The 14,336-nt window shown below is 26.9% G+C and overlaps 2 protein-coding genes across 3 annotated transcripts; both read right to left on the minus strand.

Moving 5' to 3' along the window:
- Positions 1 to 515: 515 nt before the first annotated feature.
- LOC113003665 (odorant receptor 22c-like) lies at positions 516 to 5,921 on the minus strand. The gene is made up of 7 exons (XM_026134081.2): positions 5,061 to 5,921; positions 4,650 to 4,919; positions 3,806 to 4,274; positions 1,940 to 2,038; positions 1,732 to 1,840; positions 780 to 935; positions 516 to 652 (listed from the first exon to the last, which is right to left on the minus strand). Exons 1-7 carry the CDS (start codon positions 5,089 to 5,091, stop codon positions 599 to 601), a joined length of 1,188 nt encoding a protein of 395 aa, XP_025989866.2. The 5' UTR covers positions 5,092 to 5,921; the 3' UTR covers positions 516 to 598.
- Positions 5,922 to 6,288: 367 nt separating this feature from the next.
- Positions 6,289 to 12,748, minus strand: LOC105193951 (odorant receptor 43a). 2 transcript variants are annotated; one of them, XM_039451859.1, is made up of 7 exons: positions 12,010 to 12,748; positions 11,609 to 11,878; positions 10,850 to 11,318; positions 8,009 to 8,107; positions 7,796 to 7,907; positions 7,015 to 7,170; positions 6,289 to 6,487 (listed from the first exon to the last, which is right to left on the minus strand). In XM_039451859.1, exons 1-7 carry the CDS (start codon positions 12,038 to 12,040, stop codon positions 6,476 to 6,478), a joined length of 1,149 nt encoding a protein of 382 aa, XP_039307793.1. In that variant the 5' UTR covers positions 12,041 to 12,748; the 3' UTR covers positions 6,289 to 6,475. The 2 variants fall into 2 exon arrangements, with proteins under 2 accessions (XP_039307793.1, XP_039307792.1); XM_039451858.1 differs by lacking the exon at positions 6,289 to 6,487 and adding an exon at positions 6,556 to 6,887 and having other exon boundaries at positions 12,010 to 12,745.
- Positions 12,749 to 14,336: the final 1,588 nt, after the last annotated feature.

A 14,336-nucleotide genomic window follows, 5' to 3' on the forward strand; every position in this document is an offset into this window, starting at 1 on the left:
TTTAAAATTTTGGTATGAAACATTTTTTGATATTTCGAATAGTTTCCGAAATATAACGGAAAAAGCTGAAAACCGTTTTACTCATAATGTTGATTTCATCACATCAAGCCGTTTTTATGGCGCAACTAATATTTTCTAAAATTATCTAATTGTGTTACCTGAAGTAACAAACTTTCTTTTGTTTTGTTCATACTGCAAGCAGTTATTGATGCATATACCTTAATTCTTAAATTGGATTTCCAAATGTGTAAAAGTAATATATATGAAAAGTTGTTATAAAATTGTTGCGTTTAACCGGTAGAACAGGAGAGACTTCAGAATTCTTTTAAGCTTCAATTTTGTCTTCTCTTCGACATATAAACACAAACGCATCAAAATCTATCAAAGTATTTCTTCGAAGGGCAATAAAAATTTCATCACATTACGAAATACTTAATATAGTTTATAATAAACGTCAAATGTAATAATAAACAAAAGAAAGTTTTATTTATATTGTGGTAATTGTGAATACAATATACTGTAATTAATTTGTAATTATTTAGTTGAATATACATTTATGTTTCCGTGATACATGAATATTAATATATCATATTAATTCTTAAGCACGTTTTGCCAGTAAAAACGTTATATATCCGCACGATGTTTTTAATACCTAAAAATTACATTCTTACTTACAGACATTATAAACCGATAAAAAAAGAACTTCAAAACTGTTGGAGGAAACTTCCATTCTTTGCAAAGAATCAACAATAAAAGATAAAAATTTTAAATTATCTTACGGTGGAAAAAGTAGCCACTGTTAATGGAATAATTTTTCCTGCAGTAATGCAACAAGGATGGCGTGCTCGAATTATTAATAAAATAAGATTTTTCGCATTTCTTGATTCCAATTTGTACCATTCAAGATTACATATTGCACGATATACCGCATTGCACTTAAGGAATACATATACAAAAACATATTAACGGACATATTATTTAAAAGTCTCATTTTTTAAGTTGTTAAATAACTCAATATTGACACAGAACTAATGAGGGTGTAAGAGGGGATAGAAGAGTGTAAATTATTTTAGATCAAAAACCTTTATACAATTATTTAATTTAAATTGTAATTTTTAAACTAATGTAACTTCCTTTCTTCTAATCTCATTTACACTCTCGTATTACCTCTGCTTGATTTATCATTAGCTGCATTCAGCAGAAGAAGCAGCTTTGCAACTGTTGTAAAATTCTTGGATGCGATTGGTTTTTGCCCTTGATTCCTGGCGAATCTAAATGCACATACCAATCATATTAAAGAATTTTACAACAGTTGCAAAACTGCTTTTCTGCTTAACGCAGCTATTGTTATACGTTATTTCATAAAAAATTATTTTAAAAAGGTAATTCATAAAGATTAAATACGAATTAAATTATTTTTAATACCAGAAAGAATTATAATTGAATTATAATTCCTATTTGTGTGAATTTGTATTTTTGTTAATATTATTTGTAATAGTCCTTTATATAATATACACAAATACGTGTATGACATAATTTTCAATGCTTATTTTTATGTAGTAATGTTGTTCGATATTTAATAGAAATTAATTTTGACTCTATCAGAATTATGTAAACTTTATTAATTTTACAAAATGTACTAATAAATCAAAATTATTCACTATAAAATAAAAAAGATTTTAATTTGTAAGTATTTTACATTATAATTACCATTTATTTGGTATCACTTACTTGTTCCGTTAGAAGTTCTCCTGCACCACAGTACAAAAAAGTATTTATTAATAAGATTGTAAGCATAATTATCGAAAAATAAATTTTTGTCGTAATAGCTTCCATTTCTCTGTGAATCAGAAATTAAACGTGTAAGTTATTAAAAAAGTATAAAAATGTTATAGATATACATGGAAATATTTTTTTAGAATAATTTGTTAAATCTTACAATAGTAAACAGAACCCGCTTAGGCAAAATACAATAATGAAATGAAGTAACATAATTAACATCATTAAAGCGTATGTATTTTCAATTTTATCGGCAAATCTGTAAAAATGATTCAAATTATTACTTAAAAATAAAACGGTACATACCATGGTAGAAATTTTAAATTTTGAGTATTTATTAAATATCTTATTTCTACTTATATATTTTAGTAACTGAGAAATAAAACTGCATTGATTTGTATTCGCATATTTATTGAAGAAATTGTTTTCCGATTTCACTTATATTGTTGGCAATGCCATATATTATTGTGCGCAATTATTTATAACAAGTTCTTGTAAATTTTATACTAATAAGTTCTGTACGTTCTTGTCCTTTTGTTGCCTGGGAAATAGTTTTCATTCAGTTGCATTCAGATTGTCTCTATAAGAGTCCATTTGAGACAAATCATTGTTACGTTATATTTATATTATATGCATAATAAAATTTTGCAGTTAATAGTATAATGTAATATAACACATACATTACATTATATTATTAACTACTTAATTTTGATATAGATATAATAACAGGTATATATAACGATGATATGTCGACTGGGAGACTTGTGACTTTATTATTAGCAACTTGATTGTGACCCCGAAGGGAGATTTATAGTAGCAACTATTTCTTCTTTTTGTATGAAAAAATGCATGATTATCTGGGTATATACATACGTACGATCAGCGGCAAAAAGATCGCAACACTATTTTCTCGATGAATTTTGAAACGTAGCCTTGTTTATAGAGAGTATAAACCTATCTGGCTAGATTTAAAAGTAAGAATCAATTGCTCAGTGATTAAACTGCGTTCTGAAATTCACCGAAAAAAAAGTAATGTAACCTTTTTGCCGCTGATCGTAAGTACGTATATACAGTCGTGGACAGTATAATTGCGACACTTTTTTTCTAGTTGTTTTCGGAATGTAGTCTGCTTACCAAGTGAATGAACATATTCGATTTTAACCTATAGATTCAAGTAATTACGTTCGCTGCCCGATGAGCAAAATTGTGTTCTAAATCCATTGGATAAAAAGTATCGCAGCTACACTGTCCACAACTGTAACTATGTATCTATGTATATCAATCTAGTTAATATGCCAATTTTCTCTGAAATTGTTTGATATAAAAAAAATATTTTAAATATTTTAAATTGAAGTGGAACAGTTTCGAAGGAGTCGCATTTTGATCACTTTTTATTTTAAAATAGAGTTCAAAGACATATAAAGATAATGCTTACTATTGGTAATGGAATTGTTTGTTTTCTTTATGTAATCCGATTTCTTTAGTTATTTTGCATGTAAAGTATTAAGATAATGTTATCGAAAACTCAGTAGTTTGTAATGGAACTTCATCTTAATTACTTACAGCATAACTGAAGGAATTGGATTATAATTTAAAACTTATTCTGATATATTTATATCTTATTCTGATATATTTTTGTCATAAAAATACGAGATATTTTATAGACTTCTAATTTTTTAATAATTGTATATTAATACTTCTGTGTACAAAATAATGAGATGAATTAACTGATGTGAAGAAAACACGGAGTTGTTTTCAAAAAATTATACTTGCAATATATAATTACATTTTTTTCAACAATTTATTTTTTTCAATAATTAGCTTTCATTTAAAAAAAGTAATAGAAAACGTAATACATTATTATCAGTTAATATATCATTTGATGGTACATGTATTAAAATTTGGAGTTTGTATCAAACTGTAAATGAAATTTTAATACCTAAATATAAAATGTGCGTGAAAAAAAATTCAGTGATAAAATAAGTTTTGTCATATTGTGTTCTATTGTATTAATAAAAATATGTACCTGATTACACGTAAATGTGACGCTACGATGTTATTTAACTTTCTGTCAAAGTTCTTGCATGACACCATATTAATTAGTCGACATCTAAAATTTTCTAACTGGCCACAAACGTGAAGAATTATTAACACTAAAAAACTATCTACAGACATATATACATTAGCCACTAATACGAGCGATACAGTATGAATACAAAACGTCAATTCAAACTGCGGACTCTTATCTGAATCATAGAAGTCATATGTCAAAAATAGTAACGCCTTATGCTGATCCGTGCGATTTGTTATTGATATTATTGGTATGCCAAAAATAGCTGGAATGATTGCTCCAAGAACTCCTATTATCATGAAAAAGTATCCAATGACCGTGACTAATCGAGCAGTTTGTGCTTGTTTTTTCATCATGTCTCTCTCTGTATTCGATTTGAATGTTATCCAATCTTCCGCCATCATATTTATAATCGACAAAAGAACTTGTAAATATAAATAGAGATATATTTTTAATGTTCTAGAATTTTGAACCGTTTATAATTAACGACATGTATATAGTATATGTAAATTATTTACTAACATGTTATTTAATATTTGTAGAACTCTTGAATTAAAATTAAAAATACATATACGTTTTATACTTAATTCCGACAAATGTTATATTCATAATTCATAAAAATCAAATAATTTCTAGTTTCTGAATTTACATCATAATAAATTTTAATAATGAATCAAATGTGTCAAGAGATAATTTAATGAAGTAAGGGAATATAATACTATATACTTTTGTTAATTGCAAAATATTGTTTATTGTTATATAATATAAAATATTTTGCTTAAAATAATTCTAAGAATACCTGTTCGTTTCCGTAGCATAGTAACATATTTCAATAATATTGTTAGAAAAGTTAATGCAATACGTAAGTTGTCTACTACCAATACCATATTGCTCCAAACTTGTATAACCGCATGTACCGTTGGAACGAAGGTAACAAATATTATTAGACACAAAATAATGCTAATACGAAATTTCGACCATAAATTATTAGTTTCATATTTTTCATCTTTAGGCCATAAACCTAATATTTCAAAGTTTAAGCGATGCATTTTAATTGCCCACACGAAATCTGAAATCTCAATTTTTTATGCCAAAAAGCAATAATATGATAAATATTTTTTTCTACAACAAATTTAAAGTAAATGATTTCTTAGACATGTAGTTCGAATATAATAACATGAAAGGGTATGATACAATACTAGTGTATTACCTTTATAACCTAAAGGTTTCGTAACATCCATGTTCAAAACTGTTCTAAACAGTTATGTCGATCTTTCTGTCATAATATGAAGCAATATTCACCCTCCATTGAAAAGACGATGGGTATGTTGAACGCATCATTAAATATTGAAAACGCTATCCCCAATTGATTACTGCTGTTGGTATCCCAGGAAAAAACTTTGCAAGCACTTAACTTTATAGAAACCGTATATATCTAGTCTTAAATACAAGAGATGAAAAATATTGTATTGCAGTACATCATAAGTTTGACGAACAAGTTTTTTTATACCTTCTATAGTTCTATTATGTCCGCGTGTTCTTCGGCGTGATGAACAATGTTATATCATCTTCAATGAAATTCTGCATCTCAGGTAGGAGAATTCAGAAATGTTATAGTCATAGAAGAGATAATGTGACTCTTTTGTTTGTAATTGTGTAAGTCTCATTTGAAGTTATGACGTCGTTGTGACATAAATGTATTGTAGATAGCAAGGTGATATTATGGCCATTTATTTCAATTTAATAATTATTTTAATAATCAACGGTTTAAATTAAAGTATTCTATTCATTAATCTGTTTTTTAATAGATTCTACACTTAAAGTTGACACATATTTATTACATTGATTATTATTTATAAAAATACGTAGCAAGTCTGCATAAAGGGTTAATATTAATGTGAATGATATGGCTCATCACAAGAATAAATTAAAAAAAAAATGGTTTCTTAGAAGGTATATTGTGTTATTTTAAAGTTTTATGTTTACAATTACTAGAAAAAGAAGAATATGTTATAGAATATGTTTAAACATATGTATGAAAATGTACAATACATATAATGCAAACTCTATATTAGCAGGAGACTGTCATGACTTGACAGCTTTTTACGCCATATTCATTTAAAGATGCAACCTCGCAAGGTGTTACATTCCAATTTTAATAAAATTTTATATACATGTAGGTATCATAATTAGATAGCTTTAAAACATTAGTTTATTTTTATTTATATTTAAAAAGTATTATTTATGTGAACAAATAAAGTTAATTTTCTTGTAAAACTTTTGTATGAAATATTTTTTGATATTTCGAATAGTTTCCGAAATATAATGGAAAAAGCTACAAACCGTTTTACACATAAGGGATTGGATTTCATTCCATTAAATCGTTTTTAGGACGCAACTAATATTTTCTAAAATCATATAATTATGTTACCTATTTATATGTTTTAAATATATATAATATATATATATATATATACTACATTTTTTTAAAATTGAACTGTGACACTTTGCGAGATTTACTTGTAAGATAAAAAGATTTGAATTAAAAAAAACTTGGTTTTGTTCTATGCGTAAAGTCCATACTGTTAGCGTGTATTAATGCATATACTATATAATTCTGGAATTTCATTTCCAAATCTGCAAAAGAAATACATATAATGAGTGATCATAAAATTATTGTGTTTAACCAGTAGAACAAGAGAGACTTCAGAATTCTTTTAAGCTTTATTTTTGTCTTTTTCTTGACACATAAAAACAAACGCATTAAAATCTATTAAGGTATTTCTACGAAGTGCCCTAAAAATTTCATCACATTACAAAATACTTAATATAGTTTATAATAAATGTAGTAATAAACAAAAGAAAGTTTTATTTATATTGTAGTAATTGTTAATACAATATACTATTATCAACTTGTAATTATTTAGTTAAATATACATTTACTTCTCCCTGGTACATGAATGTTAATATGTCATCTTAATTTTTAAGCACGTTTTGCCAGTAAAAATGTTATATATCCGCACGATGTTTTCAATACCTAAAAATTACATTCTTACTTACAGATATTACAAACTATATAAAAGAACTTTTCAAAATTAATGGAAGGAACTTCCATTCGTTGCAAAGAATTAACAATAAAAGATAAAAATTTTATATATTCTTACGCTGCAAAAAGTAGCCATTGTCAATGGAATAATTTTTCCTGCAGTAATGCAACAAGGATGACGTGTTCGAATTAGTAATAAAATAAGATTTCTTGCATTTTTTGATTCTAATTTGTACCATTCAAGATTGCATATTGCACGGTATACTGCGTTGCACTTAAAGAAAACAGAAAAATATATTAACGAACGTATCATTTAAGTTTAAACATCTCATTTTTGAAGTTGTTAAATAACATAATAATGAAACAGGATTAACAAGAGTATAGGCGCGGTTAAAAGAGTGCAGGTTACTTAAGATCAAAAACTTCTTTACAATTAATTAATTTAAATGTTTTTAAATTAAAATAACTTACGCCTCTCTAACCTCACTTATACTCTCATATTAGATCTGCATGTTGAATCGCATAGTACATGTTATTTCATCGAAAATTATTTTCGGAAGTTAATTCGTAAAGATTAAATAAAATTGAATTTATTTTCAATGATAGAGAAAAAATTATAATCTGCCCTTATTTGCGTGAATTCGTATTTTTATTGATTTAATTTTAAGTCCATTACAAAATATACACATATATGTATAACATAATAATTTTTCAATAGTTTTTTTTAGTAATGTTATTTAATACTTAACAATTGTAACATTATCCCTCAGAATTATTAAGACTTTTTATTAGTCTTTTAAAGTATACTAAAGAATTAAAATTATTCAGTACAAAATAAAAACGATTTTATTTTGCAATTATTTATGCATGATAATGATAATTTAGTAGCTATCACTTACGTGTTCCGTTAGAAATTCTCCTGCACCGCAAAACAGAAAAGTATTCATTAATAAGACAATAAGATTCATTATCGAAAACCAAATTTTTGTTGTAATTATTCTATCCATCTCTCTGTCAATCAGAAATTATCTGTATATATAAGTTAAATAGAAAATAAAAATGTTATGGATATACATTAAAATGTTTTTTTACAATAATTTATTAAATCTTACAATACAAAACAGAACCCGCTTAGGCAGAATGCAATAACGAAGTGAAGTAACATAATTAACATCATCAAAGAGTATGCATTTTCGATATTATCAGCAAATCTGTAAAAATAAAAATGTTTAAGAAAATTATTACTTTAAAATCAATCAAACTTTGCATACCCTGATTAAAATTTCATGTTTTGATCAATACTCTGTCTAGTCATATTATTCTGTTTTGTAACTGAGAAAACTACATAGAATCTTAATCAGTACGTAACGCTTTGACTACGGGGCATAAAAAATGCTCAAAATCTAAACAAAAAAACGGAATAAATAGGGGACAATTTATTTGATTAGATAGTGTACCCAAACATCGATTTATTAGTACTAAACAATAACTAGATAAGTGGCTATGCGTGTTTTTGCCACGTAAACTGCTTTAAACTACTGAATAAAATCAATGAAAAAAGACAGTGGAAAAAAAATAGGAAAATTATCTACTGCATTTACAGAGAGCAGATTATGCGTCGAAGCCTTTGTGTACGACATGCATACTATAAATGAGTAAGGCGCTCGAACCTCTCGCCATCTAGTCAAAAGCTGTACGGAATTGTCGTTATCTCTCAAAACACCGTATAGACAATAACAGGATAGGTATCTTTGAAAATTGCACGATGTTTTCTACCAGGGTATGTCTACAATTTACATAGAAAAAAAATTTCAGAATGGAATGAACCAAGTTTCAAAATTGTACAAATTTAGTTACATGTACTACAATCAAGTGAAATTGAATAAAATTAAATTAGATAAACAATTTGATGTAAATTGTATATACAATAAAATTTAATTCACTTGAAGAAAATGAAATGTAGATGAATATAATAGTAAGCAAATTATTCAAGTATCATAAGGTTAATTTGTAGCTAATGTAGTACAAATTTTTGTAGTGTTAACCTTATTTTTTTTTATATTGAATACGTACATACTCAACAAGTTCCCGCTTGTTACTATCAATTTGATAAAAATGTACTTTTATGAGTTACATCCCTTACGAAAATGAATTATTAAAAAACCAATAATTACTATTAGCTTCTAATAGTGATGATTTATTTTTTGATAACGATTATTTTACATTTAATAGTCAAAGTGTTCGGTATAATCACTTTCCAATAGTTTTTGGATGAGTGATTATTGGTTTTATAGTCAGATTGTTTACAATAATCTTTGCTTAGTATGTTTTAACTGTAGTGATTGTTGACTCCAAGTCAGATTATTTGCAATAATCATTCCTCAATAGTTTTTTTATTGAGTGATTATTGATTTCATTAATTAGATTATTTGCAATGATCACTACATCATATTACTTTTAATGGTTACAAGAATGATTAATAACTTTTAATAAATGTTCAGTGCGAAGAAACTTAATTTTTACCATTCTGGTCGCTTAATGTTTATTGAAAGGAAACTGTCACAATTACAATGAGTTACGACATCTTTGCATGATATCGTTCGCGTGGGTCGAATGATCTTTTCTTCGACGCGCAAGAGGCGACAACGCCATAGACTGCTGTAGAGTGATCGCACCTTGTGGTCGCCTGTAATTAGCCCAAAAGCGTATTTCGCTCTGTGCCCGTATTCGAGATAGAGATACCGCTTTTGCGAATAGGCGAATTTATATATTACGTCTTGCGGAGGCACGGCAGAGAAAGAGAGTAAACTCGAACGATGTCGACTTCGACCAAATGAACACAATAAATGCCAGAAAGCCTTCTAGACATCTTATTTATTAAATTCCGAATTTACGCGTTTTCGCCCCGCTTGATGCTGATTTCCAAAATCCTTGTCCTGATTGGGTAATCCGGATCTTCAGATCCCAAGCGTGGCGAATGTGAGACAAGAGGCTGAAAACGATTACCGAGGGTCCCAGGACTAGCGATGTCTGAATATATACTGTTAAGACCGTAGGTCTGCTCGTTCTAACACTCGCGTAATTCGAGGGCACACTCGCGACATTATCAAATAAAGAACCTGGCTTTACAAAATTACGATTTTATTGAAAATACGAGTTACTTATCGATCATAGAACCAAAAACAATAAATAAGAGTTGACGACCGATCGTTAAAAAAATATTGATTTTCCTGAAGATAGCTGATTATTAATTTGGTTGTCTAAACCGAGCGTAACAATACACACAGTCGTATGTATGTATGTATGTATGTATGAATATCAGTCCAGTCAGTATACTAAAATTCAGTTTTCTTCAAAATGATTGGTAGTATAAAAATGTGTTCTAAATTAAAGTGGAACGGTTTCGAAGAAACCATATTTTTGTCATATTATTATTTTTTTTTTTTTAGTAGAGGTGCCAAACAGATGATGTAAATATTATCGCTATTTAAAAAAAATGTAATTCTATTTTTTTTTTATATAATCCAAAAAGTCAATAGTTTATGATAACTTCACTTTATTCTGACACATTTTGTCACAAAATAAGGGAATATCTCATAAATTGTTAATTCTGTGATAATTGTACAATTTGTTAATGCTTCTACACACAAAATACTGAAATGAATTAATTGATGTAAAGAAAACAGAATTGTTTTTAAAAAAGTTATACTTGCAATATATAATTTTTTTTAACATGTTGACTATATGCTTTTATTAAAGAAAAATAGAAAATGTAGTACATTATTATTACGTGATATAAGTATCATTTGACTATACGTATATTGAAACTTGGTGTTTGTATCAAACTACAAATGAAACTTTAACATTTAAATTTAAACTATGTGTGAAAAAGATTTCAGTGTTAAGATTATTTTTGCTATGTTTTATTCTTGTAATAAAAATATTATACATACCTGATCATACGTAAATGTGACGCTACGATGTTATTTAACGTTTTGTCGAAGTTGTTGCAAGACACAATATGAAGAAGTCGATCTCTAAAGTTTTTCAACTGGCCACAAATGTGAAGAACTAGTAGCACTAAAAAATTATCTATAGACATATATACACTACCTACAAATACGGACGATATGGCTTGAATACAAAACGTCAATTCATACTGCGGACTCTTATCTGAATCATAAAAGTCATATGTCAAGAACAGTAACGTCTTATGCTGATTTGTGCGATTTGTTATTGACAATGTTTGTATGCCAAAAAATGCTGGAATTATTGCTCCAAGAACTCCTATTATCATGAAAAGGTATCCAATGACCATGATTAATCGAGCAGTTTGTGCTTGTTTTATCATCACGGTTTTCTCTTTATTCGATTTGAATGCCATCCAATCTTCCGCCATCATGTTTATAATCGACAAAAAAACTGCAATTATAAATAAAGCTATAATTTTAATATTTTAGAATTTTGAACCATTCATTATTAGCGACTGTGTATTATATACGGAATTTCTTACTGACGTGTTACCTAAATATTTATAGAACTCTTGAATTGAAATGAAAACTACATATAAGTTTCAGAATTAAGTTCGACAAATATTAATATAATTCAGTGAAATAAGGGATGATAATGCCAGAAAATTCTGTGACTTACTAATAATAAAAAACATTTTGCTTTAAATAATTTTAATTTAATTAAATAAAATAAAGATATACCTATTCGTTTCCATAGCATAATAACGTATTTCATTGATGATATTATCAGAGGTAATGCACTACGTAAATTCTGTATTACTAGAATCATGTTGCCCCATACTTGTATTACCCCATGTATCACTGGAACGTTGATAACAAATATTAATAGACATAAAATAATGCCTACACGAAGTTTCGACCATAAATTGCTTCTATTAAATTTGTCTTCTTTAGGCCATAAACCCATTATTTCAAAGCTTACGCGATGTATTTCAACTGCCCACATAAAATCTGAAATTTTAATTTTTTATGCAAAAGATATCATAATATATATTTATACAACAAATTTATAATAATTGATTTATTACACATATAGATCATGTATAATAAGATGAAATAATATGATACAGTATTACTGTTACCTTTATAACTTAAAGGTTCTGTAGTGTCCATGTTTAAAACTACTATGAACAGTTATTTTGCTTTTCCTGTCATAATGTGAAGGAATATCCACCCTCTTTCAGAAACTCGACCTGTATATTGAACGCGCCATTAAATATTGATAACGCTATCCCCAATAGATTACTACTGTTGGTAGCCCAAGAAAAAAATTTGCAAGCATATAATTTCATGGAAACTATATATATCTAGTCTAAAATACAAGAGATGAAAAATATTTTATTGCAATACTTCATAAGTTTAACGTACAAGTTTTTTTCAGACCTTCTATAGTTCTATTATGTCCGTATTTTTTTTGGCATGGTGAACAATGTTATAGCATGTTTAATGAAATTCTGCATCTCAGGCAGGCTAAATAAAAAATGTTATAGTGATGAAGAAGGTAATGTGACTTTTTTGTTCGTAACTTAGAAAGTCTCATTTATAGTTATGTCATCGTTGTTACACATGGGAAGGTGATATTATGGCCATTCATTAAAATTTTATAACTATTTTAATAATATTTTAAATTAAACTTAGTATTCTGTTTATTAATCTGTTTTTCAATAAATTCTATATTCAAAGCTGACTCATATTTATTACATTGAAAATTACTTATAAAAATACGTAGATACACTGCATGAAGCATTAAGAGTAACGAGAATGATATGGTGGTTCATCACAAGAATAAATTTTTAAATATGGTTTTATAAAAGGTACATTGTATTGTTTTAAAGTTTTATATTTATAATTAGTAGAAAAAAGAGAAAATGTTACAGAATATGTGCAAACGTATGTATGTACATACACAAGATTTTTGCATATAAAATGTAGTACTGAAAATGTATAATACATGTAATGCAAACTCTATATTAGCAAGGAAATTGTCATGACTTGACAGGTTTTTACGCTATATTCATTTAAAGATGCAACCTCGCAAGGTGTTACACTCCGACTTTAATGAAATTTTATATACATGTAAGTATCATAATTAGATGGCTTCAAAACATTAGTTTATTTTTAATTATATTTAAAATTATATTTTAACTTTCTGCTTTGTATCTTGAAAACCATTTAAAATATAATACAATTTTTATACAAAAGTTTTACAATAAAATTACCTCAATTTTCGTCAGTAATATTTTTTTAGAAAAATTATTTGGATAAATTTTTTTCTAAACCTTGAAAAATTATTATTTTTAAAAAAGATTATTTATGCAAATCAATACAGCTAATTTTATTGTAAAACCTTTATATAACATATTTTTGGATAGCTCTAATAGTTTTCAACGTATAACGGTAAAAGCTGAAATTCGCTTTACAAATATGTGATGATTTCACTTCTTTAAACCGTTTTAAGAACAAAACTAATATTTTCTAAAATTATTTAATCGCATATAATTGTGTTACCTATATATAAAGTTTCATTAAAATTGAAATGCAACACGTCGCGAGATTTATTCGTAAGATAAAAAAAATTGAATTAAAAAACTTGGTTTTGTTATGAGCGTAAAGTCAATACTGCTAGCATTTATTAGTGTATATACCATATAATTCTGGAATTGGATTTCCAAATCTGTAAAAATAATACATATAAAAAGTAGTCACAAAATTGTGGCATTTCATCGATAAAAAAAGAGAGATTTTTAGAATCACATTAAACTTTAGTTTTGCCTTCTCTTTAACACGTAAACACAGACACATTAAATTATGTTAAAGTATTTTTATGAGAGGCAATAAAAATACCACATTACAATATACTTAATACAGTTTATAAAATACGGCAAATATAATAATAAACAAAAGAAAATTTTATTTCTATTGTAATAATTATTAATACAATATACTGTCATTTACTTGAAATTATTTATTTGAATATACATTTATTATTTTGTGGTATGTAAATACTAATATATTATCTTGATTTTTAACCACGTTTTGCCAGTAAAAATGTTATATATCCACGATGTTTTTAATATCTAAAAATAATTACATTATTATTTACTGGCATTACGAATCAATAAAAAAAAACCTTTTTTTTAAAAGTGATGGTAATTTCCATTCTTAACAAAAAATAAAAACAGATTTGAAACATTCTTACGCTGCAAAAAGTAGCCATTGTTAATGGAATAATTCTTCCTGCAGTGATGCAAAAAGGATGACGTGCACGAATTATTAATAAAATAAGATTTCTCGCATTTCTTGATTCCAATTTGTACCACTCAAGATTGCATATTGCATGGTATACCGTATTACACTTAAAGAATACAAAAATATTTTAACAGACATATTATGTTTAAAAATCTTATTT

This window comes from Solenopsis invicta, chromosome 7 (assembly GCF_016802725.1).
Source record: "Solenopsis invicta isolate M01_SB chromosome 7, UNIL_Sinv_3.0, whole genome shotgun sequence".
Taxonomy (NCBI): domain Eukaryota; kingdom Metazoa; phylum Arthropoda; class Insecta; order Hymenoptera; family Formicidae; genus Solenopsis; species Solenopsis invicta.

What these genes read in the sequence shown, in the direction of transcription:
- LOC113003665 (XM_026134081.2), bottom strand. Translation starts at nt 5,091, where the DNA reads ATGGATGTTACGAAACCTTTAGGTTATAAAG. An exon ending in TCACATTTACGTGTAATCAG is followed by an intron (nt 2,039 to 3,805) that starts GTACATATTTTT and finishes TCATTTTTACAG; the next exon opens with ATTTGCCGATAAAATTGAAA. An exon ending in GAGAACTTCTAACGGAACAA is followed by an intron (nt 936 to 1,731) that starts GTAAGTGATACC and finishes GTATTCCTTAAG; the next exon opens with TGCAATGCGGTATATCGTGC.
- LOC105193951 (XM_039451858.1), bottom strand. Translation starts at nt 12,040, where the DNA reads ATGGACACTACAGAACCTTTAAGTTATAAAG. An exon ending in AGCGGGTTCTGTTTTGTATT is followed by an intron (nt 7,908 to 8,008) that starts GTAAGATTTAAT and finishes TCTGATTGACAG; the next exon opens with AGAGATGGATAGAATAATTA. An exon ending in GAGAATTTCTAACGGAACAC is followed by an intron (nt 7,171 to 7,795) that starts GTAAGTGATAGC and finishes GTTTTCTTTAAG; the next exon opens with TGCAACGCAGTATACCGTGC.